This window comes from Anarrhichthys ocellatus, unplaced genomic scaffold (genome assembly GCF_004355925.1).
Source record: "Anarrhichthys ocellatus isolate YVR2014 unplaced genomic scaffold, GSC_Weel_1.0 scaffold12, whole genome shotgun sequence".
Classification (NCBI taxonomy): domain Eukaryota; kingdom Metazoa; phylum Chordata; class Actinopteri; order Perciformes; family Anarhichadidae; genus Anarrhichthys; species Anarrhichthys ocellatus.
Window position 1 is genome coordinate 7,056,348 of NW_022280042.1, and position 27,020 is coordinate 7,083,367.

General features: G+C 46.1%; 2 protein-coding genes across 14 annotated transcripts; one reads left to right on the forward strand and one right to left on the reverse strand.

Moving 5' to 3' along the window:
- On the forward strand, positions 1-26,736 carry caskb (calcium/calmodulin-dependent serine protein kinase b). 13 transcript variants are annotated; one of them, XM_031851847.1, is made up of 28 exons: positions 1-800; positions 6,554-6,666; positions 9,386-9,491; positions 10,228-10,305; positions 10,445-10,517; positions 14,403-14,505; positions 14,808-14,983; positions 15,184-15,324; positions 15,623-15,706; positions 15,926-16,025; positions 16,901-16,918; positions 17,960-18,084; positions 18,285-18,362; positions 18,455-18,535; positions 19,304-19,492; positions 19,607-19,685; positions 19,967-20,052; positions 20,217-20,285; positions 20,387-20,455; positions 20,615-20,650; positions 21,169-21,207; positions 21,698-21,894; positions 21,974-22,089; positions 23,312-23,377; positions 23,560-23,640; positions 23,904-24,106; positions 24,241-24,324; positions 24,884-26,736. In XM_031851847.1, the coding sequence occupies exons 1-28, from the start codon at positions 736-738 to the stop codon at positions 25,058-25,060; spliced, it is 2,832 nt and encodes a 943-aa protein (XP_031707707.1). In that variant the 5' UTR covers positions 1-735; the 3' UTR covers positions 25,061-26,736. The 13 variants fall into 13 exon arrangements, with proteins under 13 accessions (XP_031707707.1, XP_031707714.1, XP_031707705.1 ...); XM_031851845.1 differs by having other exon boundaries at positions 2-800; positions 23,297-23,377; XM_031851846.1 differs by having other exon boundaries at positions 2-800; positions 17,963-18,084; positions 23,297-23,377.
- gpr34a (G protein-coupled receptor 34a) lies at positions 11,452-13,764 on the reverse strand. Its single transcript, XM_031851859.1, has 3 exons — positions 13,518-13,764; positions 13,325-13,430; positions 11,452-12,926 (listed from the first exon to the last, which is right to left on the reverse strand). The coding sequence occupies exon 3, from the start codon at positions 12,879-12,881 to the stop codon at positions 11,604-11,606; it is 1,278 nt and encodes a 425-aa protein (XP_031707719.1). The 5' UTR covers positions 12,882-12,926; positions 13,325-13,430; positions 13,518-13,764; the 3' UTR covers positions 11,452-11,603.
- Positions 26,737-27,020: the final 284 nt, after the last annotated feature.

Below are 27,020 nucleotides of genomic sequence, written 5' to 3' on the forward strand. Positions count from 1 at the left end.
GGCCGGACCAGTTTCCTGGACGATAGAGGGAGGAGCCTGGCATTTCTGGAAGTCGGAGGAACAGCCAGTCAAAGCCAGCCAGCATCTGAAGCCAGCGATAGGAACCGGAGCAACGGTGGACTAAACGGGTCCAGGCTGCTGTGTTGGAATATAATTTTAATATTCAGAAAGCACAGACGGTGTGTGCTGCAGAGTTAGTCGTCGACATGCACGCGACGGACTTCCATTTGGGCTCGGGAAGCTGAAGCATATCGCAGCCAGGACACATTACGTTGTCGGTGGGATAAGCCATCTGTGATACAGGGTGTGTGTGCACAGCGAGCTCATATTAAACCCAGCTAGCCAACCATTTTTCGAGGTTCTCCGTTAGCTTGCGGTGCAGGGAGCATCTTGGTCGGTGCGTAACGCCTCCGTGGATGCTACTGAGGGAGTCCTGTGTCTGGCAGAGATACACACCCGAGGCATGCAACGAGCGAGGACATCTCCACACCCTGGGGTCTGCTCTGTGGGCACTATTTAGCTTAGCTCGCTGGCTAGCCAGCCTACCAGAAGGTGGGGCCGCGGAGTGACAGCCTCTTGGACGCCAGCTAATGTGGCTAGCCGGCTAACTTGGGACTATTTCAGCGGCCACTGATTTTTCCTGTCACTAACATTTTTTTTTTTAAACCCTAAACAAGAAAATACAAAATCCGCGTGGGTGTGATATCTTGAGGAGAGCATCCTCGTTTTACCTAAATGACCATGGCGGACGACGACGTGCTGTTCGAGGATGTCTACGAGCTGTGCGAGGTGATTGGCAAGTAAGTACCCGTCGTTAATAAACGTCCATTGTTTGCTTGTCTCTGCTTTGTATATTTTTTTTACCGCATTTTCTCTGTTGTGTACACTGTTCCCTATGTGCTGGCCCTGCAGGGTTTTTTCAAGGGGACTTTCGTGCACTGGGCTGGGTGGGTGAGGTGAGGTCGCTCCTCAAAGTGCCATTTGACTTTATATATTTGGTTGAATAGCATGCACACAGTTACCTTTTTATATATATTAGGAGTTGCAGACCGTGCCTGCCATCACGACCTCCATGTAAGACTGTGTCTCTGACTGCAGGTTCAATAGATGGAGGAGCACATGTCTTGGTGTTCTTCTACATACAGTTAGCTGTCATACTGGCAGTCAGGGGGTTTGAGGCACAGGACATGTGGGAGAATCATCTGGCTGCATATCTAAAATGTCTGCAGGCAGGATTGTCCTCCTCCTAATCCCCTTGGTGTGACAGCAGCCAAACCTGCATATGCATCCTCCTAAAATGTGTCAGTCAGAGGAGGCATAACTTTTTCCGATGCACCAGTGAGGTAGTTATGTTTTCATAGGAACCAGGAGACTAACGGAAGCACATTTAAACCAGGGGAGGCAAAAGTTCCCGGTGCTATGAATATTAAAAATCTCAGGCCCTGTTCTATATCCTGGGACTTCCTGTTGTCTTTGTTACTAATTGATGGATGGACCAAGACCACTAGAGTCCCAGTACGTGGACCCACTGGGGATGGCTAGTGCGGAAAATGGTGCAAACCATCTTCAATTTGAGAATGATGGATGAAAACATGTCTACTTGGCTTGACCCTAGCCGTGGATCATACAACATTTATGTTCTTTTGATAGTTTTATATCCACCTTAGCTGTCAGGTGACCATGTAAGGTGTGCAATAGATGCAAGCTTCTGTATAATGTATTTTCCTGCAAACATCAACCTACATGGAAATACCTATATATCCTGCTTGCAGGGGTTGATGCAACCAGGCTGCAGTTTGGTGCTCCTTGCAGACATAAACACTGATAAATGCAGTATTTGCCAATACTTATTGAGTGTTTGAGCAGTTGTGCTTTCCAGGGTATGGTCCCACAGTGCAGACAGGTCAGTAGAACAGAACAGTAGTCTGTTGGAAGCTATAGTAAAGAAGACGCATGCCACAATTATGTCAAAGAAAGGACCAGAACATCCCTCTCATCCTGCCAGGTCCTTTGTGAAACTACAGTTGATGGATCAAGTGTGTTGAGTCCTGGTGTCTTGGGATGTGTTGCAAGAAGAAGGGGGGGGTCATTTTTCCCTGTGATGGGAGGGTAAGGGAGGCTGAGGCAGATCAATGGAGACAAGTGGAGTTGGGAATGTAATGGCCCTGAGGCTATGGATATAAATAATGCCAGCAGGCATTGACTGCAGCACTCTGCCATCTCCGACTCTGTTTTTAACCACATGTTGTACTGTTAGCACTACCGAAACCTGAGGATGTTAATTAATTCACATTTCAAATGGGAATGGTTTGTAGCTACAGGACACCATCGTAAACATTCTGTTCGATGTTCTCGTTTCTGATAGGAGAATATTCCTGCTTCTATGTTTGTTATAACTAGTTAGTCCTTTACCTCCTGACATATAATGTAAGAGCTCTCGCGGTCATTTGTTTCACATCATTAGATGATCCCGGTGCTGTTGTACACTGGCGTGCCTTCTGCTAACCTTTTGACCTCGGCTCCTTTGAAACTTGTGCATAAACCCTATTATCCAATCCGGCCCTCCTCCTCCTATTGTTGCTCAGAGAAGTTGTCTATTATTGTCCCTGATCGGCTTGTGTCGGAGAGGAGCAGCCTGGCTGGGTGGGATAGAGAGCACTGGTCACTGTTCATCTCCTCTGAACTGGGACTGCACAGAGAGACATGTTTAGGGTGATTGCTACTGAAAGACGGTTAGTAGTTCCATTTAAAGAAACCTTTTCTGTATCGAGTATTGTTGACATCTTTCATTTGATCCCATTTCCCTGATGGTGTCTTCCTGATTGGCTTTTTATCAACCTCTGTGATATTCTAGAACGATTGTTTTTTAGGTGCTGTGTGAATGCACACTTTAGTATTAACAGGGGCTCCTTGTCTCCTTGTCCAGTAGGCTCCTTTCCTCCTTAGTGCTGCTTTCCTCATTATTTTTGACGAAAGATGTGCTTTTGCAGCACTGAAAGCTTAGCAAGGTTTCAGAACCAAGAGCGAACGAACAAAACAGTCAAAACGGTTTTTGTGGAACTTTTAGCAAGTCGGACTCCTCATTCATCGGTGCTTATAGTTGCATGGCAACAGCAAGAGCTGCATATGTCTGTGTGGCACGGCTATAAAGAGACACGGGGACCGACTGATTTTACAGCTCATGCATGTAAATGTTCATTCCACTCCCCCGTGGTCATACTAGCCTTATTTCAACGGAGGAAGATCAAACGGGTCAGGTGTCAATTCGAAGTCTAACTGGATTAACTCCGTTGAAAGACGACGCGGTACAGAACGGGCGTGGGCCGCGCAGGCCCCGCTCATTATACCTTCATTGTTTTGTCGTTGACATAGTAAATATGTGATCATGATGTGATGGGAGCATAATGCATTAAACCACAGGCCTGTTTCGGGGGATTTCAGCTCTCGTTGAAGGGTTTGCAAAGCGTTGAAGCAATTGGATCCATTTCTGTCTCTAATGATTGTGTGTGAATAGGACTTAGGTTGTTGAGACGCACTGTCGGAGTCACAGTGCTCTTTATTTCAGCCCCCGGGTGCTCATTAGAGCCGATGATGTCGGGATGTGCGACTCACTCTAAACCAATGAAGTTCTCAGCCTTCTGGCTTCGTCTGATTTGGATAATGAAATTGCTTGGACGACACTTTTCAATCTTGCATTTTCTTGATGGCTTTTGGTGGTGGAATGAAAAGTTTTCCCCCAAAACAGATGCAATCTTGAGCATACAAATCTAATCTTCCACAAAATGCTTTGCTGCAAGAAGGCCAACTTTATAAGCCACTAGTAGCATCTCCTACAATTAATCTTAATCTTATGTAAAGCAACATCTTAGCTGTCACTTATCAGATGTTGTCGTAGCTTCAAGCTAGTTTAACCAGCATATATATAAGTACAGTCGTTTCAGAACTGTGAAATATGTTTAGTATAATAATCTTAATTGTTTACTTGTACTAAAGCCCTTCCATGTGCAGTATGTGCCGCTACACGCCAGATCAATAGCTGTGAACACAGATCAATAGGTGTGAACGGATGGTGTGAAGTTGGATCTTTCTTTCAGACTACAAGGCCAGGGACTCCACATGGTGCTTCAAACAAACCTGGATCCTCTTCTGGCTTATTTTTGTAGAGGAAAGGGTTTTTATGCCAAAGCTTTAGAACCTCCTGAGGGTGTCTCTGCTCTAAATTTCAATTTGCAACCGGAATACTAATTCCCCCTACTAATATTCAAAGGGGTCTCTCATTTGCATAAGTAAGCACTCTGGATTATTGTTGCTGCTCAGACATTCACAGTGCTACTGTTGAACAGCACTGAACTTTGTTTAACTTGTGAAATTAACAGCTTGCCACTTGAGCTCATTTTGGGCAGTAGGGCAAACAGCACTTATCTGAGAAGCCCTTTAGATGTTGTTTTCCCCTTTTAAAGCACAGGCCTCTGTACGAAGTCATGACTAGACGACCGTCAGCTCCGTGTGTCCACGGGCATCGCCACTAACTACCTGAGAAACTCTAATTATGTTTCCGTTTCTCACAGCTGGACAAACCCCCCCCCCAATTTATTTTTTGGGGACAGACTAACCAAGTGAATTATGCCAGCTGCTGGCCTCGGCTAAAGAGCAAAGTGCTGCTTTAAGCAAAGATGGTCGCTCTCAGGAGAGCGGGGCCGGTGATGTTGAGTCTGCAGCTACAGATGTGTCCTCTCCCTGTTTAGGAGAGAGAGAGAGAAAAGACCTGAGAGGAAATTTGGCTCGTGGCCAGCACGGATGTTGAAAATGCACCTAATATCCAGTCTTTTGATTTACATAGAGCGGAGACTTGAAATGAGCCTCGGAGCACTCTGTAAGGATTGCCACTTTGGGCTAATGTTTGATGACTGCCGCTGTCGGATGTGAGCCATGTGTGGGCGTTTTGTATGAGCCCACTCAGCACAGCTGCAGTGATGTCAGTACGGCATGCGGCCTTCCTCACTCTCTCTCTGTTACGCTTGCTTTCTTATAATACCTTTTATAATAGCGACTGTCCATGACAATTGTCGGTCTTTTTATTCCAGACGATGAGATGAATTGCTTTCTAATTTCCTAAATCAAATAGCGGCCCCAACCCCCCTTTTCACGTCGTAGAAACAGCTCCCGTGAATTGACAGCCAAGATTACAAATGGGGTTGATGCATAAAATCTGGCAGGTTCACCCAACCCCACCTCATTGCTTAATGGCGGTAATGAGTTTTATTGACACACATTAGATCAGTGCCAAGACGGCCTTGCCCCCGCTGCATCACTGTGTCCCCGTGGTTGCAGCCTCTAACTTAACTCCCCCAAATATTCTCCCGTGAAACACAGATCTGAGACGGTGCAGCTCAGTGACCATGATGTAATGAAGGATTTTAAACTTTCCTATTGCATACGGTGGACATCAACACTTCAACATTACCAACACTTGAGTTTCTTGAGCTGGTACAGCACAATTTAAACAGATCCGAGATTATTGTAGGGTTGGAATCCCCAACATGCACCCAGGAAGCTTCCCACACACCCAATGCCCTCTTTTTAATAGGAGAAACAGCTGCTACGGCACATCCACCCAGGGGGGGAAAGGTCAGTGGGGTTGTCCGATAATTTGCAGGATTCCTGTGAACTCTGGAGGGAAGAGTGTTGCGTTTTACAGCTGCCGGGGCCCAGAGTGGGCACATGCTGCCTGCATTTTGTTTGTGTGGGTTAATCATTCCAGCAGATGTGAGAGCGAATCAGCTGCAGCCCCCATCCTCCCAACATGCACAGACACTTAAAGCGAATAGCTTTTACTGTTTGTTTGACACGGACGTCGTCACACAAGTTCATTTGCTCATTCAGTTAAACCAACTTTTAATGGCCACCACTTTGCTTTAGCAAAATGTGTGTTTTGTGTGTTTTGAGTGTGTGTGTCAGTAGCATTTGGTTCCGCCTCTGAGAGATGTAGAGACAGCTGTAACACGGCAGGGGTGTGTGTGCGTGTGTGTGTAACTCTCAGTGGGCAAGGAGACATAAAATGCGCACGTCTCGGCTTTCAGTGGCCGTTACTGGTGCTCTGGCATTATGAGAAAGAATTATCATATGCACCTGTGACACTAATGAAATATACGGTCTGATGGTTTCTGCATGGACTTGACTTCTGTGTTTATGTGAGGATTACCACTCAGTGTGGCTTATAACAAGAAACGCAACGGTATAATATCTGCCGCCCCATTGGTCCAGAAATAACCTGAGTTAGGTAGGTCTCCCTCGCTCAGGTCTCTATAATAAAGCTTTTATTTTAGCTTTTACAGCTGTGCTGCACACCACTGCTCTATAATTCCCACTGGCGCGAGCACGGCTACGATGCCTAGCTAACCACCCACTGTAAATCCAGAGGCTGGTGTGTGTGTACGTTTTGTATGTATGCGTTTCTCCTAAGTGCTAACTGAACTAAGAAATCACATATGCACCGAGGTTTCTGTGTGTTTTTGTAGGTGTCTGTCACTAACTGGGCACGTCTGTGTTTCAGGGGTCCCTTCAGCGTGGTGAGGCGCTGCATCAACAGGGACACGGGCCAGCAGTTTGCTGTAAAGATCGTGGATGTGGCCAGCTTCACCTCCAGCCCCGGCCTCAGCACGGAAGGTGAGAAATGCGGCAGACCTGACGCCAGCCGTGACTGCAAATAACAAGAGGGACAAGAGAGGATAGCTGTTAGCAATGCTGTCAATCACAGAGACTTACTTACATCTTTGAAAAGTCTAACCAACCTGTGTTGTGCAATACTGTTTGGATGCGATAGCAAACACCGAGTGTATGATGGCATTCTCGCACACAAATATACGAGGCATAATGTCACACACACACACACACACACGCTGCTCCCAGATGAATAATATGCTGGGACTGCTTTCCATTGGCTGCTTGTGTGGCGGCGTTGTGGCGGTGAGTATGCGACGTCTCACCATGTGGTTTTGTGCTCCGTCACGCTGAGGTCTATGTGTTTAAAAAAGAGATGGATGGAGACAAAGATCATAGGTGTGTGTGTGTGTGTGTGTTGGGGCTCATGTTGGCGTTCGCTATGTGCCATCTGTGATGCCTCAGTCAGAGATCAGCCTGGTAGCCAATAACAGCAAGACAAGGAAGTGACCCAAGGGAGGAGAAACCGTAGATGTAGAGATGTACGCTAGTGTCTCCTAAAAGCAAAGTCCTAAATATTTTTGGGCTTTTTGTAATAAGTATTGTTCTGACTTATTCTATAGACAACAATACAGAAATGTCTCTAACATGCATCATCTCATACACTGGATTCTAGACTTCTCTAAATATTGAATGATGTGTGCATCTGAAGGAAACCTTTGTGACGCCCTCATTTCTGACATTTAAGAGAAGAAATGAGCAAGTGGACACTCAATGTGTCAAGGTAGAGAACTGGAGTGCAGCCAGACCTGCAGAGTGGTTTCCTGGGACCTCATACCGAAGGAATCTGTGTCAGCATAAATGTGAGTGGAAAGGAGAAAGAGGCAGAACTGCTACAAGCTAACAAACATTCCTATTTATGTATTAATATCACTCTGTGCGTGTGAGCATGTGAGGGAGGTGGACGAACAATAATAAAGATGAATATAGAGAGAACATTAGAGCTCTATGGGGTTTGAACAATACATTAGTGCAATTTGCAGTAATATTAGTTAGATGTGTATTGTATAGCCCCAGACACACTAACACCAGTGCATGACGGAGCATTTTTGACTTGTCAGTGTGAGCTCCGTAAGCCGGGTTTTGTCCCACAGCCATCAGATGCAAAACCATCACGTACCAAATCGAGTGAAATGATTAAACACCGCATCCCACATCCTCGTCTAGCCCAGACCGTCCATGTGAGAGTGCATTTGGAACGGGCCCAGTTGACTGGTGTTGCTTTCATTCAGACGCTTCCAGGCCTCTCTGGCTCCCTCGCTCTGTTGCAGTGCTTCCCTGCGCTGCCGTGCGGACACACTGGGCAGCATTGTTACGCTCAAGAATAGATACTCAATGAGACGGGCGGAAGACGAGTGTAAAGTGGGGGGGAAATAATGAAGGGGAAGGAACAGTAGAATGGGGGCTCTGTAGTGGGGACACGGCATCATTTCTCTGAGTTGCATAATGATACTGGTCTGTCACGACGCAACGAGCACAGACACACACACACACACACACACACATATGACTTGCAGATGGGGAGTGGAGTGTGTAAATTAGGTTTTTATGGAGTGAGGAGCTCAACAACACCACGTCTGCCAGCCTTCCTCAGCACTCACCGTTAAATGTTTTACCGCTTGTCCCTCCAGTTGTTGGTCATTTCATAAAGGAGAGAGAAAAGAGAGAGAGAGAGAGACTGTCCACTCCCCTTTGCAGTGTTTCCCCCTCAGTGTTGTTTCCTTTAATGAGGCAGTCAAAAGACGAGGAATGCCACGGCCGTAATTGTATTTGCCGTGCGAGCCGGAGGATAATGAGAGGGGATGATGTTAATGAGCGTGAGCCAGATGTGCCTTTAAATGTGCAATTAAAATGATCTTCTAGTGAACCCACATCTGGTGTCACTTGTCTTGTCTGCTAGATACCAGCGTGTCAGCTCGCTTGTCATTCTGCCCAGCATGTGAAGGCTCACCATGTACTGCCATCCATGCAGAATGGACTCCCTCTGCGTGTAGATGACATGTAACTCCCTCTGGTGGTGGAGCTGAGCTGTAGCAGGTCTGTGGAGGTCTGAAAGGAGGAGGGGCGGCCTGCTGGGGCATGTCCTCTCTGCTTTTCATCTCCTTAACTCGTCCTCCAGGGACGTGGAAGGGTTTAGCGAGGCGCCGACTAACCACAAGGGAGCGTCTCTTCTCTAATGAACATCGGGGAGCTTTCTCGCCCAAAGGTCATCTGATGTTTTCTAAATGATGTTTAGTTTAAATGCATTCTCATCATGTCACTATAACGTGTCTTTGTGCCACAGCATCGCCTCCATGAAAGCTTTTTGAGCTTTAGAAAGTCTCACTAGAACCTCCCACCTCATCTAATATCTCTACATATTATTATTATTTGGGGGGGAATAGCACAAAGCCATATCTGTCCCTCAGTGCTGACATTTAGGGGCATAAAATACAGTAAGTGGTTGGAAAATGTCAAAGGAGTTTCAGACATTCAACACCGGAATTACTGATGCTACGAGGAACACAAAGTCCTCGAGTGAGTCGGTGGAGGAAGCTCACTGTGAAATTTGAACTCGTGAGAAATTCAAAAGATGAATCGGTTGGAATGTTTCTGTGTGCTGTAGAGAAATCATGAGTTACTGTATGTTTGTTGTGGCTCATCGTACTTGCTTTCTCTCTGCCAGATCTGAAGCGAGAGGCCAGTATTTGCCACATGCTGAAGCACCCCCACATCGTGGAGCTGCTGGAGACCTACAGCTCCGACGGCATGCTCTACATGGTCTTTGAATTGTAAGTCTCCGTCGGCCTTGATGCGTTCTTATTTGAGGGTTTGATATTATGTCCTGTCTTTGTTCTTAAACAGGAAACACCTTTTCTTTCTCCACCACCACACCATCAGTCAGACACTGTTTCTGCTCAGCTGCTGAATATTAAGATCCTAGACCACAGGCTAAATCTAACCAGCAGTTTGCAGTTGGCGCCTACTGATCTAACCAGCCCCCTCATTTTTGTGGTTTTAGATGTGTGTATGTGAAGATCTTTACCTGGTTACCATATTAACTGTGTAATTTAATATGTTCTGTTGGACAGGAATAACTAAAGAGATCATGCTCAGAAATTCCCAGAATATATGAAATATGAATTATTAGTTATAATAGCTTTATCATTTTTATTGTAAATAATAAGTGCTGAAGTGACAAATCTTTTTTATGGCAGCGAGCAACAGAATCATACTGAATGGTGACAGATTTATTTCTATTGCGGCCCTGCGTCCCAGTTCTATGAATCCACAGGAGACGTTAGAGACTCAGCTCTCTGCTTCGCCTTCCAGGCATTTCTTGTAATTTTCTTAATCAACTACTGGCTGAGAAGTGCGATAATGAAGATACAATGCCTATATGTTCAAGCCGGTGACAGCGGGTCATAAAATGCCTCCCTGACAGCTCTAGATTCATGCACTATTCTTAGAGATGCTCTTATCTATAATCGGTAGAACCCTCATTCCTTCCTCTTTCTCCGTCTTCAGTATGGACGGAGCAGACCTGTGCTTTGAAATCGTGAAGAGAGCCGATGCCGGCTTTGTGTACAGCGAAGCAGTGGCCAGGTAGGACACCCAGTCTGGGAACTGTGGGTAGAACATATTAAATATTAATGAAGCCTGAAATAAAACAATTTCTGGATGCCGTAAACAATCCCTCCCCCCCTCCCCCCCTCCTGTCTGTTTCTGCTTTCTGTGCATCCAGTCACTACATGAGGCAGATTTTGGAGGCTCTTCGATACTGCCACGACAACAATGTGATTCATCGCGACGTGAAGGTGAGATCTCTCTCGTGTGTCTCAGACTAAGCTTCTGAAACCACCCAACATGTCTCCTAATCTCCGTTAACTGAGGCGTTACACTTCTTCATACCGAGGGGTAATAAAGAACGTCCTTCCACTGAGAACATGGTTATCTAAACAGTCTTTGCGGAGACAATAAAGGTCAAAAGAAACAACAAAATCAAGCACAACATCCTCTCTCCACATTGACTTGTTGCTAGTTTTCTTATGTGGCTTTAAGAAGAAACATGTCTAACCTCCTGGAAGCCCCTCTGGTTTGCAAACCAGTGCGTCATGCTGGGTTGTATCGCATGACGGAGAGGCTAGGTCAGCCCTTTTAAGAGTTCTTATAGTCAGATTAGCATCAACCAGTGATTCCAACAGGATTAGCCATCAAACACTAGCAGACCAGATGGAGCAGTCCTGAAACACTAGCAACACAACAGAGTCCCCGAAGGGATCAACGCAGCTTTGTTTTCAGTGTGTGCTGGGCGGGGGGGCTGGGGGGCGGGGGTGTCAAACCTGGGTGAAGTTTGCACATTACTGCGAGGTTTGTTTTAACTTGGGGGAGCCAGATGGTCGGCTTTTAACTCGGAGCAATTCGGAATGAGTGTAGTTGGTTTTCAGTGAAATAAATAAATCAAATTGTTGTTTTCGACATGTATGGTATTTAAGCACACACTGTGTGAGGACGGGAAGGTATTTCTGTTTATGCATCTCATATTCCACTTTTTTAAGAGAAGAGTCCAGATGTGTTTGTTTTAGCGTTATTCATCAGATACACTCGATCCATTATTACCACGACACACACTTTCTCTCTCTGACGGGAAATGCTTTCTCAGAAAAGCTGCTGTCGCTGAAGTGCATCTCCTCAAATCAGTCACTCAGACATTAAACTAGAATTCAAACAGGGATTCCCACACAACACAGGTTTTCATGAGCCAACACAGTAAGAATAGCTCAGTAGTAAGAAAAACGTTTATTTTTTTTAACAAAAGGAGGTAAGTTTTACAAGAGAATTAGCCGACGCGTCCGGCGTTTGTCACACATTTATCTCTCCAGTGATCAGACATTAACTTGTGATCACTGTTGGCCAGCAAGTGGAAGCGTGGTCAGTCCTGTGCAGCGGAGGGTGGAGTTCATGGCGCAGATACTTGTTCTGGGGGTGGCTGAGGGGGTGTTGGGGTTAGTGAAAGCCATCGGCACAGACGGTCGTCTGAACTCCGTAGTCGAGCTGTTGGATGTCGCGTCGTTTAGGAAAGGAAGCCGGTTGCCAAGTCGGTGTCCGAGTGCTCGGAGGGCAGCTTTGCGCACTGAGCCGGATAACAGAAAGTACATGACGGGATCCAAACAGCTATTGAAGGCGGAGAGCAACAGCATCACCTCATTGGTGCGGTCCACCAGTTGCAAGTAGTCACACGAGTCTGTCCCGCTGAGCTGGGAGAGGATGTAGATGGGGCGGAAGGCGTGGTAGGGCCCGAAACACACGGTGAACAGGAAGAGGACGAAGAAGGACTTCTTGGCGGTTCGATCGTACCTCTGTGCGTTGGGAAGGTCCGGCTTGTCCCGGGACACCCTCAGCAACTGAGACGCAATCTTCACATAGGAGACCACCAGCATGATGAAGACGAGCCAGAATAACAGCACCAGCACCGCGTTGAAGTAGGCTTTCCCTTTGGCTTTGCTGCTACGCTGCTTGTATTGGAAGCATTGGTCACTGTGGTCTTTGTCCTCTGCTGTGGCGATCATGGGCACCGCCGCCGCCAGCGACAGCCCCCACAGAGCCCCGCATGCCACCCAGCTCCACGGCCGGCTGCGCCCCCACAGCGTCATCCTCATGCCCCTCCGTGCTCTGCCTTTCCCCTTCAACCTTATGTATCTGTCCAAGCTGATGAAGCCCAGTAAAGTGATGCTGATGTACATGTTCATATAAAACAGGTTCCCCACCATCTTGCACGCCACAGATCCCAGAACCCACTTGTTCCCGTTCGCATGGTAGAAAACCCTGAAGGGCAGACACGCCAGGAGGACCAGATCAGCCACGGCACAGTTGATGAGGAACACCCGCACGGAGTTGCGGCTTGAATGTAGGAAAAGGAAGACCCACAGGGCAAAGAGGTTACCCACAAGGCCAAAGAAGAAGAACAGGGAGTATAGGACTGCCAGCGGCAGACGGAGGGCGACGTCATCAAACGAACACGTCGTCTGGTTTGGGGAGGAGGTGGAGAAAGAGGGGCGAAGAGAGGTGGCAGAGAAGGATGACATGGCAACTGGGAGGGAGGAAGTCGAGATAGGAAGAGAGGAGTTAGACGAGGCAGAGGCTGAAAGAGTGAAGGGGAAGGAAGAGGAGAATGTGGTCATTGTGGCTGAGCGGTGTTCACTTCAGGGTTGTCGGATCATTTGCCTCTGAGAGTGAGAAGAAACAAACGCAGTGGTTAGTTCACTGAACAAATAAAGTTTTAACAGCTGAACTTAAAAACAAGAAAAGGTTGAGCGCCCTCACAGCGAAACTGTATTTACATATTTTATGATTAATGCACAGACACAGACGGGTGAGTAATATGTGGGTTGCAGTTTTAAAGGTCACACATGTAATCATTGTTATTGATGTCGAGCCTTGTAAAAGATCTCGATTCTCTTCTGAACATCAGATGTAGTATTCTACGGATGGGAGCTGGACTCACGACTAACTGAAAGGTCATTGTTTATTCAACCCATAAATTCCCGTTCCAGTATTACAATAATGCCGAGGAGCTCAGATGCACTCGCATGCACACACAGATGAATTAAAGAAAATCACTCACCATCAATGGTTGCGTAGAGCTTTCAGCACAGCCTCAGGTTTAAATGTTTAAAGTGCAGAGAGGTGTTGGAGCACAGCGGTCCAGACTGTTTTCTTCCTCCATCAAACTGTTATTAGTTAGAAAACGTACTTATATGACACGATATTATGCAAGAAGAGTCCTTGTCCTCAACACCTTTTATTGTGATGTTCACCTTTTTTCTTCAGTCTCTGAATGAGTCATAAATCCTGCGCCACTCTTTTCTTTTCCATCCTTTTGACTGTCTGCTCCTCTCAGCTCTTGTCCTCTCTTGCTTTATGAATTGAAAAGATGTCTCATGCACTCTCCCCTCTCTTGCTCTCCCAAACGTGACTGTTTAGTCTGCCGGTCCTCGCGCCTCTGCCTCTTGTTCCACCCCCTTCTTCCTCTCACACTCTCTAACACTCTGCGTCCCTCTCTGATCTTGCACCTCAGTCCACATCCTCCACACCCCTCAATTCCCCCATTACGAGAAGTGAAGACAGGAAGTGAGCCCACCACACTCATCTGCCATGTAGCTCTCTTCAGCCTCAGCCCTGTCAGAATAATATTTCTGAAACTGGCTGAATACTTCATCCATCCTGCCCAAAAAAAAGATGAACTCAACAGTTTTAAGGAATTTTAATTTGCATAACAAAAATGTTGTTCTTGGTCTAATGTAACACCTTGCTCTTCCTTTTTCCGAGAGCCAGGTCTCTAAAAAGAATCCTGCATCTCACTTATTGCTGTGATCCCTCATCTGTTGACTTCTTCCTGGGGAAAGAATCAGCATCATGATTAGACTGTGGTTAGAGTTGTGCATGTCGTCTTGTCATTGTGAAACAGGCTCACGAACCAGCAAGATCCCATCTTGCACTTTTGCACAGAGAGAGCGATGCTCTGCACAGTTTCTGTAAACTGCAGAGAATTTATTTTTTTTTTTTTTCTTTGTCAGTAAAAAAAAAACAAACCCCGAAGCCATATCGCATGTATGTCGTGTCTCTTACAGTTTAAAGAGTAAATGGAACCTGTTGAACCATATGGAGCATACATGTACTGTTCTTCTTCTGTCTCTCTGCAGCCTCACTGTGTGCTGTTGGGCTCAAAGGAGAACTCTGCTCCGGTCAAGCTGGGGGGGTTCGGAGTGGCGATCCAGCTGGGAGAGTCTGGTTTAGTAGCTGGAGGTACAGTAGGCTCCTTAGACTGAGAAAACACTTCCTACTGTACATTTGCACACACACATACCCCGCCTGTCTCCCAGTGGATGGAGGGTTAGTCTCTCTTTCATGACTTTTGGTTTGCAGACATGAAGGCATTTTCTTACATTTTTAAAGACTAAACAACTAACGCATAACTCCCAAAGCAGCCCTACAAAGTATATGCCTCTGCATCCTTATAACCTTGTAACAGAAGTTATTTCCTCAGATGTCCCTTTTTTTTTTTTTTTTTTTTACCATTAACACTGAAAACTCTGTCTTCTCTCCAGGTCGAGTCGGCACACCTCACTTCATGGCCCCAGAGGTAGTGAAGAGGGAGCCGTACGGCAAACCGGTGGATGTGTGGGGATGTGGAGTCATCCTCTTCATCCTCCTCTCTGGCTGCCTTCCCTTCTACGGCACCAAGGAGCGCTTGTTCGAGGCCATCATTAAGGGGAAATACAAGGTAGGAGCTGATTTACACGACACCGTCATTGGTGCTCTTTAGCCGCAGCTAAGCACAGTCGCGAGCTCCTCTTAGTCGCTGTGCGTCAAGGGTTACAGAAAACTGATGTTTGTTTCATCACTTCACAACTTTACTGGTGTTATGTGATAATGTTATACATGCGTCTCAAAGTGTCCTTGTGTGTGTGTCTGCGTGTTTGGGTGTGTGTGCTCGTCCAGATGAACCCCCGCCAGTGGGCCCACATCTCGGAGAGCGCCAAGGACCTGGTGAGACGCATGCTGATGCTGGACCCGGCTGAGAGGATCACCGTCTACGAGGCCCTCAACCACCCCTGGCTGAAGGCAAGCTCGCACACATACACACACATACAGCTAGCGATGCATTCCCTACAGCTATGTGGTAACATTTTAAGAGCAACAGACATTTGGTATGATGTGGGGATTTGGTGTTTGAGCTTTGGCCTTACTGGTCTGATGGTGACTCAAGAACACTTCCTTCTGCTTGGAACCACAGCTCTGCTTTCACATCCGTTGTGCGACTGCTCTAATATCTCTCTGTGTGTGCTCGTGTCCCCACCGTTGTGTTTTCTCTGTGTGTGTGTGTGTGTGTGTGTGTGTGTGTGTGTGTGTGTGTGTGTAGGAGAGGGACAGGTACGCCTACAAGATCCACCTGCCTGAAACAGTGGAACAGCTGAGGAAGTTCAACGGCAGGAGGAAGCTGAAGGTCAGCATTGATTGAGATGAGAGGAAGTGTCGCCTCCTCCACAGCGCGCCACTCCTTCTGATGACCCAGATTAATATCTCGTCAAATGTTTTCCGACATTCTCAACAGGCCTGTCCTCTGAAGGCCTCGCATGTAAACGCATACAAAGCATGTACTTACGCCCCACAACACGGGGCTCTGTCGAGGCTTCATGTAACAGCCGTATTATCCGTATCCCAGGGTGCAGTGCTGGCAGCTGTTTCCAGCCATAAGTTTAATTCCTACTATGGCGACCCCCCAGAGGAGCTACATGACTTCTCAGATGACCCCACCTCCTCAGGTAAATCGCACAACACTATCCTGGTGTAGCGAGGTTTGGTTCTTTAGAAATGTGTTCGTAACGGAGGGATTTAGCTATTAGTTTGTGACACACACTGGATTATAAATAATATAACCAATAACAAGTGTCTGTTTGGTCTCCCGACATATTGTCATGTCGGGTCAAATAAGAACACGTTCATTTTCTAGCCCAGTTTCTATTCTATATATGTGATTTCCAGCTGTCTGTGTAGAACTTCCTGTTTCGATGAAGACAGATGTTGCCCAACGGCCTCACTTCCCTGTCTCAGCCGCCGACTTTCACTTCCTCTGATAAGAAGACGGCAGGCCGTGCCTGCCAGCAGTTATCAGCAAAGATAAACCACTTGTGTCGCTGTGATAAACTGTAGAATCGTGAGCGGTGTAATTCATCGTCGCCCAATGAATCGGTGCAAAGCTCTTCACATCTTCTGCTCAGGCTTATGTGTAGCCGCTGCAGCCAGATGTGCCTTTGATAGGTCCTTTTTGCTGATGCTGGCAGTCTGTAGCAGTCATGCTTCCTGGCAACTGGTTTATTTTTGCCATCGCAGACCTCCAGACATGTTGCCGGTCGTAGACTTGTACAGTCGATGCTTGCAGCAGCTTGGCAGATTATTCATAGATTTTGCAGATTTTCTCTCTCTGTTGCTGCTCTTTCCTCTATTCCTCCTCTGCCTCCTTTTTATTCCCTACCTGCCTTAATGCCTCCCCACACCGCCTGCTCTCTGACTTCCTTTTGTCTGCCTTTTTTTCTGTCTTTGTGAGGGGTTAAACTCTACGTCCCTAGTTGCAGAACACCTCCTCTAATCTCAGCCTCTCTGTCTTTGGTGTTGTTTCTTTCTGCTGTGCTGTCTCTAGGACTGCTAGCTGCTGAAAGTACGTATCCCTCTCCCCACCCATAGAATCTCTGTGTGACACCATGACATCATCACTCGCTTTTTTAGTTGCATCTTTGTCTTCCGAGTGTTAAATGATATATGGGGGTCCTAATCCTCCAAAATGGCATTTAACGGGTTTCAAGATGTTTAACACGAGAACACCGTACATAAAGAGAAATAAATGCATATAGACGTACTCTTAACACACCCACCTTCCCTCCCTTCTGCTCTGTACGTAGTATATGACAAAGGTTTCAGATGGAAAATAATAAAAACATAAGGTGAAAAGTAATAATGGGCAGTGACTCAATTCTTCAGCGAAAACCTTATTTTTAATAAGGTTTTAGTTATTATTGATCTGCTGAAAAAGCAATTCTAGGAATTGCTTGAAATGAGTCTCCCTAATTGGAGTAATATGAAGCATGTAAACAGACCTCCAACGAGGTTTTCCCAAAGTTAGTGACGGGTTAGATTGTGTTTTCTCTCTCATGCCTCACAGTAATATCTGAATCAAAGTCTCATCATGAGCCCAGCGTTATACATGTGATCTCCATATTCATCTTTCATCTGTTATTCATACAGTACAAGTTAAAGGCCTGAGAACGCTTTTTAAGAAATCAGATTCTTTTTCCTACATTTTCACATATATATATATATATATATATTTTTTTTTTTAAATTTTTTCTTGGGCGTACTCCTCCCAACCCATCATCCACACTGACTTTTTGAAGTGACCTTCCTCTGATGTTGTATTGATGCTATGTACCGCTGTTTCTCTGGTTTTGCTGCATGTGTGGGCGTTGCAGCAGGTACTTGGGGTTAAATAGTTCTGAGTGTTTTATGTGTTTTCTGTTGTGACTATCTATTGCTTGTCTTTTTTGTTGTCATTTTTGTTATTTGTCTCTTTTTTTTTAATGCCTGTTCGTGGATGAGTGTGTCTGTCATGTTCATTGTTTGCATTTTGCGTATTGGGGAATGCTTGGTGTACTTGTTGGTGTATCTGTTCTGTGTGCATAACTTCTACGTGTGTGTGTGTGCGCAGGGGCAGTTTCACAGGTTTTGGACAGTCTAGAGGAGATTCATGCATTGACGGACTGCAGTGAGAAAGACATGGACTTTCTGCACAGTGTCTTCCAGGACCAGCACCTCCACACACTGTTAGATGTGAGTAAACCACAATATCAGGACCTCTTCCTCTGGGATACCAAAAGCGCCCAGTAGGTGTCACTAAAAGTCCAGAGGCGGCTGCATACAGTATCTGTCCAACATGTACCTTCGACTAACTATCATGCGGACTTGGTATTGGTTGGGTTTTCATCTTTTATGAGAGTCAAATTGTTCTTACATGCGAGTTGTCTTTTCAGCTTTATGACAAAATCAACACCAGGTCGTCCCCTCAGATCAGAAACCCTCCGAGTGATGGAGTGCAGAGAGCCAAAGAGGTGAGGCACTCGCTGCTCTGTTCAGTGTTTTATATTAGGAGCATTCTTAATGTTCACAGCTCTTTTCTCCTCGTCTTTATTTTCTTCACCAGGTACTGGAAACCCTCTCCTGTTACCCAGAGAACATGGAGGCCAAGGAGCTCAGGAGGATCCTCACACAGCCACACTTCATGGTGGGATATTTGTGTTTGGTCCTGTGCACGTAGCGCATGCTTATTGGTGTGCGAGATTATAACCTACTGTGTCAGAAGTAGGGTTCCATCCACACAACTCCCTCGGCCACAAAGCTGCTTAGCACCTGAGCTTGGGCGAGAGATCGACACATGGAAGGGGAAAAGAACAGAGAGGGAGGCATTAAAGTGGCCGGGAGAAGTGAAGAGCTTCAGCGTGGATCTGCAGTAGCGTCAGTAGAACAACACTTTGGGAAGATAGTACTGCTCGTACACGGAAAGTTAAAAAACTGAGGCAGAAGAAACCAGTGGAGGATTTCATGTAAAGGTACAAATCTGTTGTCTGTCATTGCCATACCAGAAGGAGTGTAGCTTATTTAGGGGCTGCAGTTTTCATCTAGAGGAAGTGTTATTACAACAGTCTATGATTTATAATGTCAGTGGATAAATGTAAGGTGGTGCTGTCGTGTATTTAGCCCAGTGAGAAGCAGAGGTGTCTCTGCTGATACAGTCTGTGACACTTACTGGAGCCGTCACAGTCACGCCTTAGGTTTGGTTCAATCCAATTAGCCCGTGTTGCTCTCTGGCCTGACCGGCTGGGTTTTTTCATGCTGCCACAGACATTTAACAGTGCTGAGAGCTGAAGGGCTTTGGCATGGCAGCACATGGGAGGAACAGACGCATTCTTTCCCTTTAAACCTTTTCCTGTTGAGTGATGATCCAAGGACGCAGTTGTGTCTTCACATTCGTGGCCGTCCGTGTTCACTCCAGGCTCTGCTGCAGACCCACGATGTGGTGGCCCACGAGGTCTACAGCGACGATGCGCTGAGGGTGACCCCCCCGCCCACTTCCCCTTACCTGAACGGAGAGTCCCCAGACAGCACCAACGGAGACATGGACCTGGAGAACGTCACCAGGGTTCGCCTGGTCCAGTTTCAGAAGAACACCGATGAGCCCATGGTGTGTAGACGGATACAAGAGACGCACATATTGCACACTGCACTAAATTTCACATATGGACGAATTTAAATTCAGTATGTAGTAGAAGGTATTGACCCTCTCTGTCTCTTCTAGGGCATCACTCTGAAAATGAACGAACTGAACCACTGTATTGTGGCCCGAATCATGCACGGTGGAATGATTCATCGACAAGGTATGCATCTATATCACGTGCAACCTTACGCCACACATGCGTATTTATTCGGCCCATTCAGCCACACGTAGCTGGAGATAACGGTTACTCTTATTGGACGAACTTCTGCTAATTGAAACAACAATGAAATGTAAGTCTTCCTTGTGTAAGTTTGCTCCCCTGGAGCAGTCTCAATAACCTCTTGGGGTTTTTCTCTGCCTTCTGCTTTGTGAAGCGCTGGTGTTTCAACACCCAAGAGCCTCATTTGTAGCCTTTATTAAATCCTTATTCCTCCGCTTCAGGGACTCTGCATGTAGGAGATGAGATCCGGGAGATTAATGGCATCAGCGTGGCCAATCAGACGGTAGAGCAGCTTCAAAAGATGCTGGTGAGTCGCACGGATCCCATTTTCTCCTCCTCGCTCTCCACAACAAACAGTGTTCATAGCATGTGTTTCTGTGTTATATCGTGTGACATTTGATTTGCATTTGTACCAAACGATGTTGCTATGTGGACCAATGGAGTAACCGTGTTTGTCCCTTGTCCACACAGAGGGAGATGAGAGGTAGCATCACCTTCAAGATTGTGCCCAGTTACCGGTCCCAGTCCATGTCTTGTGAGGTCGGGAGTCAAACGCGCACACACACACACACACACACTCGCATGCATTTTTGCATATTCTATATGGGTTAAGAATATTAATTTAGCATTTTCTGTTGCAGAAAGAGTCGCCAGATGTGTCACGACAGTCGCCTGCAAACGGTCATGCCAGTGTCACCAGCTCCATCCTGGTATGTTTTTGTGCCTCCTTTTCACACACACACACACACACACACACACACACACACACACACAGAGAAATGGCACCAGGCTAGTAAAAATACTGCCGGAGAGAATACATTGAATATGGTCTCAAATACTTACACAAAAACGTCTATCTTCCCGACTAGGACCTGCCAGCGACGATCCAGCCCAAAGGGCGTCAGGTGAGATTTGCTCCTCCTTTACACCTCGACTGCACTCCTTTTTTAATTCACTTGTGTGCTCCTCCCTTTGCTTTACAATCCGCTACTGGTATGACGAACTAACACTCATCCCAACAAGTCCAAATCTGCACGTATGCACTTAAAAGCACTCATGCGATCTACCATCTATTTTAAGATATTATTAGGTTTTGCTCTCCGATGTCAGACCTTTACTGTGTTTTGGCCTCCCTTGAACATCGGAAAGGTTTCCCTCACAGTTGAGCAGATGATTGATTTTAAAAAGAATGCATCTGAAATGCATTCATCATTTGATTTCTGCCATTTTTGTCGGTTTCTTTATGTTTATTATGCTCTGAGATCACACACACACACATTTATACAATGCGGTACATTTTTATACATAAGATGCCGCGTCCATATGTGGGTCCCTCATCACACCTCCTTTGTTTATGCCCCCAACATTTTCTACTGCATGATATATGTGTAAGTGTGTGTATGTGATGCTCTCAACCCCTTAGATCTCCAGACCTGCCATCAAGGACAAATTGTCCATCAAGGTAAGATGTCTCTAAGTGGACTCTTCGTAGACGTAGATCCCAGCTCCTCCCACCCCCATCGCAAAGCTCGGTTCCTCATCATAGTGGTGTCTAGATTCCATGCAAGCTGTCAAGGCTCAGTCTTCATACCTTGTTCGTGAGTGGACATGAAGGGCAACAGAAAATGTGGATGTGCGTGCGATTAATAAACGATACGTACGCTGTTCGATCATTTTCGTCTGGCTTTTCATTTAACTAAATGTTTGTGCCCTTTCCTGCTTCGGCTGACACGCTCTTGATTTTCCCTCTTCCTGTCTTTTTATCTCCTAATGACGAGCGTCGCCGCTGCATTTCTAACTAAACAATGTCGCAGCCAGTATCCTTTTTTGTGTGGGCAGCTTGGCCAATCATATTCTTTCCCGCATATTCTCCCATGACCGCTACGCTATTCTTTGCCACTTTGTCAACAACTGACGCATTTAGTGTTTGTCTCCCTGTCCCGCCCTTCCAGATTTATGTTCGCGCTCAGTTCGAGTATGACCCGACGAAAGACGACCTCATCCCATGCAAGGAGGCCGGCATTCGCTTCCAGGTGGGTGACATCATTCAGATCATCTCCAAGGACGACCACAACTGGTGGCAGGGAAAGCTGGAGAACACCAAGAACGCCACAGCGGGCCTCATCCCCTCACCTGAGCTACAGGAGTGGTGAGTAGGCCTCCTGCAGCGGTCTGTCACACATACACCTGGAGGCCAGGCCCTTTAACAGTACAAGTGTTGTTTTCAGGCGCGTGGCGTGTATAGCGATGGAGAAGACCAAACAGGAGCAGCAGGCCAGTTGTACCTGGTTTGGCAAGAAGAAGAAACAGTACAAAGACAAGTACCTGGCCAAGCACAATGCAGGTAAGCCAACACACACCGTAGCGTGCAAATAGTGCAACGGAGCTCAGCTAACGCACGACAGGCATTTCATTTTAGAGCTCAGACCGTACAATGCGAAGAAGAAGTGCTCGTTGTGCAGTTTATTAAAAATGTACACTTGAGAGTTGCACTGCTATAGAAGGTAAATGATCACATTGTTTGTGTAACCGCTGCACGTCTGTAGCGTTTCCCCTCTGACTGACCTCTCCTACTGCTGTCTGGACTTTGCCTCTTCTTTCAGTGACTAACAGCGTTGCAATTAACAGCTTTTGACAAGTTCTGTTACGGTGTTTTCTTTTTTGTTCAATTTGTCTTCTTCTATGGTGTCTTTTTATTAACCCCTCCGCTCCAACCCTTTGTCCATATTTCATGCTGTCTCTTACCCAATGACATGGCTGCATGTAAGTAACTCCAGACAGCTGGCGTCCAGCCTCTGTGTTTTTCTGCCTCCTCTCTCTGCTTGTGTACCTCGTCCTCCTCCAAACGTCCCCATGACTTTTGAATGACGGCTGCTTTGTTATGCGCAAAGATGAAGCGATGCCAGTCAGCTTAGAATTGCTCGGCTTGGTTATTTATTTATTTTCTTGTTAGAAATAATCAAGTTTTAAAGCTTTATCACGGTATCTTGTTTTTATTTCGCCGTCTTGTTCCACGTTTGATTTAAGCCACGGCTACAAAACATCGGAATTAATGTTAATCTTATTAGCATTGCTTGTGTCCCCTATGTTTCGCCATTAGATGTTTGTATTCACACTATTGTTGAGTATGTACAGTTGCCAGTTTGTGAGGTACATCCTGTTAAAACTAATGCAGTCTGACACAGCCCTGCAAGCGAGTCTTTGTTTAAACTGTTTCAAGAGAGGTGTTGATTCATTCTAGTGTTGGCTTGTAGAAGAATAGAGATATAGAATAGCATTCTGTTATACTGAGAGGTCTTTAGTCCACCCTGTTTATATCAATAAATGGAAAAACGCCTCTAAAATAACATTAAATCAACACTATAACCTTCATGAAGTAGGATCTATTGCAAGACTGTTGTATTAGACTGGTTTACCTAGATGTACCTAATAAACTGGTGTGTGCCTGTATATTAGCCACTTCCTTCATACATTATTGTTTATGTAACCACCATGTTGGCCCCTTTACAGCCGATGCTGCGCTGAACTAATGTTCCTCCTCTGTTCTGCAGTGTTCGACCAACTAGATCTGGTGACGTACGAGGAAGTGGTCAGAGTGCCATCATTCAAAAGGAGAACACTGGTCTTGCTTGGTGAGTTAACTATTTTATGTGTGTAGGGCAGAGAGAGAGAGACTTAATTATAGGTGTAGTTTTTCTTTACAAAAGTCACGATACAGCATGCAATAAAAATGTCATCAAAAAGTCGTAGAATGGTCTATTTCCGGATTGACCAGCCTTTTGTTGAATTGCTTCTGCTGTATCCCGTCATTCAGGTGCACATGGAGTTGGACGGAGGCACATCAAGAACACACTTATCACCAAACATCCTGACCGCTTCGCCTACCCCATCCCTCGTAAGGACAGACGCACACTTACATAGCGACTACACAAGTTAATGGAACGGCGTGAGGTGGTTGCAGATGCAGGGAGACCCGTATAAACGCTCCTGTGAAACAGCAAACAAAAGCTAGTCTTGAATACAGTCGAGTCTGATTTTAAGTGTCAGCTGTAGATGCAATCGTGAAGCCAGAGTTTCATGTATTTGCTTGTTCAGCCTTTTGCAACAAAGCCAGGAACACAGTGACTCAGTGTCTTCATCTATTCCTTCTCTGCTCAGACACGACTCGGCCTCCGAAGAAGGACGAGGAGAACGGAAAGAACTACTACTTTGTGTCCCACGACCAGATGATGCAGGACATCAGCAACAACGACTACCTGGAGTACGGCAGCCACGAGGACGCCATGTACGGAACCAGGCTGGAGACGATCCGGCAGATCCATGTGCAGGGCATGGTCTCCATCCTGGATGTGGAACCACAGGTAACAAAGGACCTCCTGTCTACACCACCAGTGTAGACAGCATTATCAAAAAATCTAAAGTTTCTTAAGTCCGTAGGGCAGTTTGTTTGGAAGAACTACAAAATAAAAGTGCGTCTCTCTCTCTCTCTCATCAGGCACTAAAGATCCTCAGGACAGCGGATTTTGCTCCCTATGTTGTCTTCATCGCAGCTCCCACTGTCACCCCAGGCATGACCGAGGTACAAATACTTTCTCACTTCCTCTCCCACTCACGCTCATTGTTCAAGTTTACTTTATTTGCACAAACTCTCTAACTCTCATTCAGTCCAACTGATTTAACCGAACCGCTTCCAAACTTGAACTGTGTGTAAACCGCCTTAATTTGCGTTCCTGTCATCCCTTTTTTCTTGCACTGCACGTGCCCTGTATGCTTTAAGCATGTCTTTATTTTCTTCGCCGTGCCTATTTTCATTTGCACTCAAGATTCCAAAGTGGTGCAAGAAACTGCCTGTGAGTACTGGTTCAGTGCTGCGAGTTCAGCTCGTCTGGATGTTGTAGAAAGGCGCGTCAGGCCTCTGTGTTTGTGTAGCTCTAGTCGTTGTTTATCCGGGTCAACTTGTATTCCTCTTGATTTCCTCTAAATCCTCTAATCCCTCGAATAATCCTCTGTGGTGCATCTTCATTATTAGGGACCAACCCTACCCCTCTGTTTCATTTTTCCTCTCCTCCCTGTATCGTGGATGACAAATTGTTCTCTGATCAATGTCGTGATTTCAACTTTCTCCATCCCTCCCTCAGGATGACTCCCTTCAGCGGCTCCAAAAGGAATCCGAGATGCTGCAGGGGACCTACGCCCACTACTTTGACCAGACCATCATCAACAACGAGATTGACGACACCATCCGACACCTGGAGGAGGCCGTAGACCTGGTGTCCACCACCTCTCAGTGGGTCCCCGTCTCCTGGGTCTACTGACACACGCTCAACGGCAATCCGCTCATCGCTCTGGACGATCCATCTCTGATCCAACACGGATGCTAAACTTCTCACGTCTCTCATCAGAATCGCACATTTCTGTAGATAAACTGTTGTTGAAAAAGAGGGAAATGAAGAAACCAGTGACTCACTACAGAGACTTCATCCTGCCCCCGCCCCCTTTTTCTCAGCAGCCTCAAAGGCATATTGTTGTGTACATATATACATATATATATATAAATGATTAAAAAACGAAGTGAATACGGTTCTGTCCTAGCTGAAGGAGTGGGAGTGGAGGGGCAGTGTGGTAGATATTTTGTACTTTTCTTTTTTTAATCGACGTATGGGCGGTAATATTGGCGAGGCAATGGCGAGCATGACCATAAAGCAGTCTTACGTGGGTGCCTGTGTGTGTGCGCGTTGACCTTTTTAAGGCACTTCTTGTGGTAATCTTGTGTCCTTCCCTCCAACACCCCCTCGTCTCCTCGGCCACTGTGACATACACGCCGAACCTTTAAAGCACATTAGAAGCTGCTATAGTGGCGACAAGTAACTCCCTCAGCTCCGAATGCAAGTTTGAGTGAAGCAGAAAGCACAAGAAACTTGGCAGTTCCCCCCCCACCTCTTTTATTTATTTCACTGGCCCTCTGTGCCTGTCAGTTTGTCGAAGGAGCACACTGCATCCCTCTACGCTGTCTCTTCCCGTGTGTTAGCCTATTGTACCATGCTTCCCCTCCAAGCCTCCGACGGTCCTTGTTTACGCCTCAGTTTGCACAAAATGGACAATGAAGAAGATGTGTTCTGCACCTCGTTCACCTCACGGTTTATATTTCATCTTTTACCCCTTCTCCCCTCCGTACATGAAATGCCAATCGGTGGTCGACGGACCTGGGATATCGTTCTCGGGGCGCGATCAAAAAGCGCTTCCATCAACCACAAACTCTGGCTCCTGAACTGGACGACAAAAACAAACGAAGGAAAAAAAATAAACTGCCTTATCAGAGCCTCGGGGAAGAAGTCTGTAACACCTATGCACACCCCTGGTGTCTGCCCGGCACACCGCCACGACCACCATTTTCTTCTCTGCCCACACTCAAATAGTGAGCCATGCTTGTTAAAATTAAAGTGTTCATAGGAATATCTGTGGAAGGGGGGGGGCGCCTCGTGTAGGTGGGATGAATCCAATCCTAGAGCCACCATTTTGGAACTGTTAACTGTTGTCTTTAAAAATATAAAGGAGTATCCTTGTTTTGAGGGAGAGAAAATAACTACATTTTGTGTGTAAATGTTTCAATGGTGCGTACGTCATACGAGTGAATAACCAAGAGCCAGTGTATATTAACCCTTAAAAGAAGCTCAGTATGTGACATAGCCTCTTCATGCTTTACCAGAAGTGAGACGACACTGCCCCACCTACAGTATCTCGGTAAGTAAGCACATCAGGTGAAGGGTCTTAGACAAAAGATGAAAAGTTTTTTTGTTTTTTTAAGTCATTATTTTCCACTGTGTGGTGTGGTTGCTGTTGCTCCACTTCAAGTAAAGTGTTTTCATTTCAAGTCCTGTGTAAATTACCTCTGCAAATGACAAAAGCAGCTCTTCTGTATGAAATGTTGTTCTTTTTTTGTTATTTCATTTTTCAAAAAAAAATATATTTCCTTTTACGTGTTTAAAGTAAACCGCCTGGTCTTCCTTCTTCTCTTCTGTCTGTCGTCAATTATTCTGTCGTGTTAGGAAGTCCCAACGGGGATTGAATTCAGTCCAGCACACCTTACAACTCATCAAGCAACATTTAGGAATATTGTCTCATTGCTCTTGTTGCAAGTGAAGATGTCTTTTGGATTTCTCAATGATCCGATTTTAATGAGCGACACTCCCACAGACACAGCGATGGAAGTCTACTCTACATTCAATATCATGCCCACGAGGAAAGTGTATTAAAGGTCTATATAAAAATCACATT